The 4,964-nt window shown below is 36.3% G+C and overlaps 1 protein-coding gene across 11 annotated transcripts in view; it reads left to right on the top strand.

Annotated features, from left to right (window-relative positions):
* The window catches only part of gphnb (gephyrin b), a 117,354-nt gene extending 115,242 nt beyond the window's left edge, over positions 1-2,112 (top strand). For all 11 annotated transcript variants that reach the window (XM_074615259.1, XM_074615252.1, XM_074615256.1 and 8 more), the window contains one exon: positions 840-2,112. In XM_074615259.1, the coding sequence (XP_074471360.1) occupies positions 840-973 (134 nt within the window). In that variant the 3' untranslated portion in view covers positions 974-2,112. The remainder of the gene's footprint in view (positions 1-839) is intronic.
* Positions 2,113-4,964: the final 2,852 nt, after the last annotated feature.

A 4,964-nucleotide genomic window follows, 5' to 3' on the forward strand; every position in this document is an offset into this window, starting at 1 on the left:
TGGCCCCCTTATTTTCATTCTAGCTAGGAAAGCCATCCATCCTCTGAATGCTCTAGGTCTCTAGTTTGTGGTTGTAAAGTTTCATGAGGCTGTGATTACCCTAGAGGTCACCAAAGGTCATTTTAGACAGTGAGGTCAAGTTTCACTACAATGAAATGGGGACTGATTATGGGGACTAACATCATCATACATGAATACAGTTGGGCTCATTGTATCCACAAGAGTCTCAGCTTTACAGTGATACCCAATTTATGTAATTCCAAGACTGTTTAGGGACCCCAGTATGCAGAAATATTCAGATACACCATTTTAGAATAGGCGGAAATAACACATTTGTACTGCTTGCATAAAACTGCATGTGATTATCATAAAGTGGGCATGTTTTCTAGTTTCATATGATAGCAGTATCTTCACTTAAGACAGTAAAGTCGGTCGGTGGCGATTCCCACATGTTTGAGAGGGTTAGTATCAGCCAGAAAAGAAAACGTTGTTCATACTCAGAGAAAAGTTACGTTAAAAGCCGTAACTCAGGGCTTCGAGGGTCTTCATCAGGACAGAAATAATAAAGTGGATTGTTTACATCCGTTACTCTGTATAGACACAATGGAAGTAAACATTATTCCATACCACAACCACCAACACCTTCCCTGCATTTACTAATGTACACCAATTAGAGCCTCTGTAGTCTTATAATATACAATATAAAATAAGATAATTAATAGGTTAAACTGCAAAACTTAGTGTGACCATTTTAGTTATTTCATTAAACATAACAATTCCCAGTTTCTTCATGGTTATATTGTGATTGAAGGTATTTTGTCGTTGTCTCTGTGCTGCAGGGAACCAGGTGAGCAGCAGGCTGATGAGCATGCGCAGCGCCAACGGGCTCCTGATGCTACCTCCGAAAACAGAGCAATACGTGGAGCTGCACAAGGGCGAGGTGGTCGACGTCATGGTCATCGGCCGGCTATGATGTCGTCACAGAGGGACGGAGCGTCGGCGTCATATAGCGAGGGTTGGAATGGGTGGTTCACGGTGCATGTCCACATATCATTGACTATTCTGTAATATGCAACGGCACAGCTAGTTTTTATTGATTTGGATAACGTTGAGGTATAGTCAACATCTTGATCACAACCTAGATACATATGAAAAAATTAATTTAAAAAGATTATAGTATTTCAAACAAAGAAAAATATAACTTTTAATGAAAAAATCTAATTATAAAAAGAGATTTATTCTGTAATATATTATTATGATTATTCTTATTATTATTATCATTATTCTTCTTATTATCATTATTATATTAAGGCAACTTCGTTCCTTTCATTGCAATTGCTTTGTGTGTTCAATGCTAGACCTTATCTATAGCAGTAGCATTTTAATAGACAGCTGTAGGTGCCTGCCAGGACAAAAAAAGAAAATTTATTATTTTCTCATCTTTAGTGGAAAAAAATAATCTGTTTTTTGAAAATGAAGAAAACATTGAGGAAGACTCCAGATTTCCCATGGTGCTCAGCTAAAAGGAAGAGGGGGCACATCAAGACCACTTCCTCTTTTGAGCGCCCATCAAGGTGACACTTCTGTTTTTCTCTCATTAGTATGCATCATAATGGCTTCACAAAGAGCTTTGCTTGTTGTTTATCTTGTGAGTCTTGTTTATGTGCGCAGTGCCAAATGCCTGGGCAGGGAAGAGGTGATGTTGGGATGGGGGAGGTGGGGGGGGCACACCCCAGTCTGCCCAGACCCTGAAGCTTCCTTATATTCACGGTGACCGGGTGTAAACTCAGCCCCCAAACCCCCCCAGGGGGCGAGCTTAACCTGGGAAAAATAATCTTTTATTTGATCAACTATTTAAGAATAAAAAAAAAAAAGAAAAGAAAAGAAACAGCTTCTTTAAGTGCTGACAGCCTTTTTAACCAACTTCACAAAAAATGTACAGAAAAAAAATAAGAACCATATTGTACAGATATATGTGACCAGCACTCCTAAGGAAATTATTAAGCAATGAGGAGACATTGAACAACGCTGTACTATAACATTTTCTGTAATGATATGAAACTGATGAAAGAGACTAAGATAATAAAAATCCTTGATCATTATGTAAAAAAAGTTCTTGTTGGGTTTCCTTTTTTAATAAAATATATCTAAAGAAAAAAAAATAGTGATTTTCTTCTTTGGTACTAAAAGTTTTGTAGATGGTAGCCTGAAGAATTATGAATGAATGAGTGATGGTCTTACCTTCCATACTAACCATTGTCGAGGTCCATGTGGATATACTGAAGTTCCCCAATGTAAATGTGTTTAACTGCATTAATATGAAGGTTTTCTGAGATATACTCAGTAAAAATCCCTCCTTAGCAGTGGTGGGAAGTAACTCAAGTACTGTATTAAAGGAACAGTGTGTAACATTTCAGGGGATCTATTAGCCGAAATGGTATATAATATTCATAACATGTTTTCATTAGTGTTTAATCACCTGAAACTAGGAATCGTTGTGTTTTCGTTACCTTAAAATGAGGCTTTCGTATCTACATAGGGAGCTGGTCCTCCTCACGGAGTCCACCATGTTGCTCCACCAATGTTTCTACAGTAGCTCAGAACAGACAAACCAAACACTGACTAGAGCAAGACTTTCATGTTTTTACGTTACCGTAGTTCTCCGACATGCTTGTGAAACTGCGGTAACGTGAGCCGCAGAGTGGCTCTTGGAAAGGGAGGAGTGAGCGGAGGGGTACTCAGTCAGTTGCAATCTGCAACCATACCACTAGATGTCGCCAAATCCTACACAAAATTGTACCTTTAAGTACAATTTTGAGGTGAATATTTCCATTTTATGCAACTTTATACTTTTAGTTGTCTACATTTCATAAGGATATATTGTACTTTTTACTCCACTACGTGTATTTGGTAGCTATAGTTACCAGTCACTTTTCGGATTAAGGTTTCACATTCGAAAGCTCGTAAAATACGACACATTTTTTAAGATAAAACCAGTGGCTTTTTGGCTTGTGCAGCGTCTAGTTTGGACCCTTGTCATGTGTCAGATTATTCTCTCTATAAATTGTTAAAGTTTCACTACACTATACTCAGAGTATTAATATAGCAGCAAACAACTATTGTCTATGTAAAGATATAGAGGAGTAATGTCTACCTGAGTAGAGAATGAAGTCACTCTCCCTCTGTGTGTGTGTGTGTGTGTGTGTGTTGTAATCTGAGTTTCTCCGTGCTTTGTTGACATAGCCGGGCCGGCTGCGCGTTCTTTTAGTGCACGTGAGTGTTGAGAACCACTGCACTAAACTATCTTAACAGTGTATAAAATACGTAATACTAATTTTATGGCATATATAACAATATTTCAGTCACACGGTGCGTTTTTTGCAGAACAAGTACTTTAACTTTTGGTATTTTAAGTACATTGTTGCTGATAAAACTGTTACCTAAGTAAAGTATCTGAGTAAAGTATCTGAGTCCTTCATCTACTTCTGCTTCTTCTTAGATGAACAAAGAAAGAAACAGCTGCATTAGAATGAAGCACTGCCAAGCAAAGGGGATTTAAACTGTCTCTCTCTTTCTAGGAAGGTAAGTATTTAAGAATCTGGAAGCGGCAGGAGAGAGCCTAATGAGGAAAAGAGGTTAAGCACAGAGGTGTCAGAAAGGATTAACCTAATAGAAAATACAGCAGGAAAAAAAAAGCAGCTTCAGGCTTTAGTGTAGATATTTCTGAGGCTGCATGAGATTAGACAGTTTCTGTTCTGCTCTGTGAGGTGAAACGACAGCAGATCCCATTAACTGCTGATGATTAATAGTGCTGTGACAAGAACTTAGTTAAATTCATCTGTGTGAATGAGGATGTAAAGAGGATCAGTGTGAAGATGATTGTGAGAAATAACGGTGAATTCTTCAAACCCTCAAGTGCAATAAGTGTATTTTTATTTATTAGAGGACTAGCAGAGTAACAAGATTTGACAAGCAGTTATTCCATTAGTTTCTAATTTTTCATTGGGCCATTGGGATAAAAAAACAAAAACAAACAATAGATGGCATGATCAGTGATCATTTAGTGTCTGCATGCATGAGAAGGCTGAAACTGCTCCATCCCGTTTGGCCACATATGAGGAAAAAACGAGGCAAATATTTAAAAATCAGTTTGAGGATACAGTATAAATTACATTTACTGTGTGTTCACTAATTGAAGGGTTTCACTGTAATCTGCATTTTGTGTTTGATCATTTGAAAAGCACTAACTCAATGCACTGCTAGTCTGAGGTGGAAAGTAACTAAGTATATTTAATAATATACTGTATTTAAGTAATTTTTTGGGGATACAAAATATTTATGCAATGCAATTCTACTCCACAGCCTTTCAGGAGGAAATACTGTACTTTTTACTCTGCTTTACAATTCAGCTTGACATTATCTGACATCTTTGTGATCTTTGTGAATTCCTGTGGGTTTGAACAATGTTTATCTTCACAGTAGACTATTTAAGGCAAAACAGAACAAAATATATAGCATTAAAAAAAAGGCTTTCATGTTAATGCGTCTGTAATGATGACAAGGGCCATTCTGCATAACTACTTTTGATAGTTTAAGTACATTTTCTTGATACTACTTCTGTAATTTTTACTTTAATAAGATTTTGATTATTTTTTACTGTTACTTGAGTCAAATGTAATACTTTTACTTAAGTAAATCTTTTTTCCACCACTAATTTTATATATATATATATATAAAATACTGCCAGTACTACAAAGATGATAATTAAAAGTAGTAATACTACAATATAAAAATACTCCATAAAAGCCTTGCATGCAAAAGAAATAAAAAATATATATATATATATATATTACGATTTTTTTTGCATGCAAGGCTTTTATGGAGTATTTTTATAAGGGGGTATTGCTACTTTTATTTTGTAGTACTGGCTGTATTTTATGGAGATGGTGTAATTCCGTCACCGA

This window comes from Sebastes fasciatus, chromosome 18 (assembly GCF_043250625.1).
Source record: "Sebastes fasciatus isolate fSebFas1 chromosome 18, fSebFas1.pri, whole genome shotgun sequence".
Taxonomy (NCBI): Eukaryota; Metazoa; Chordata; class Actinopteri; order Perciformes; family Sebastidae; genus Sebastes; species Sebastes fasciatus.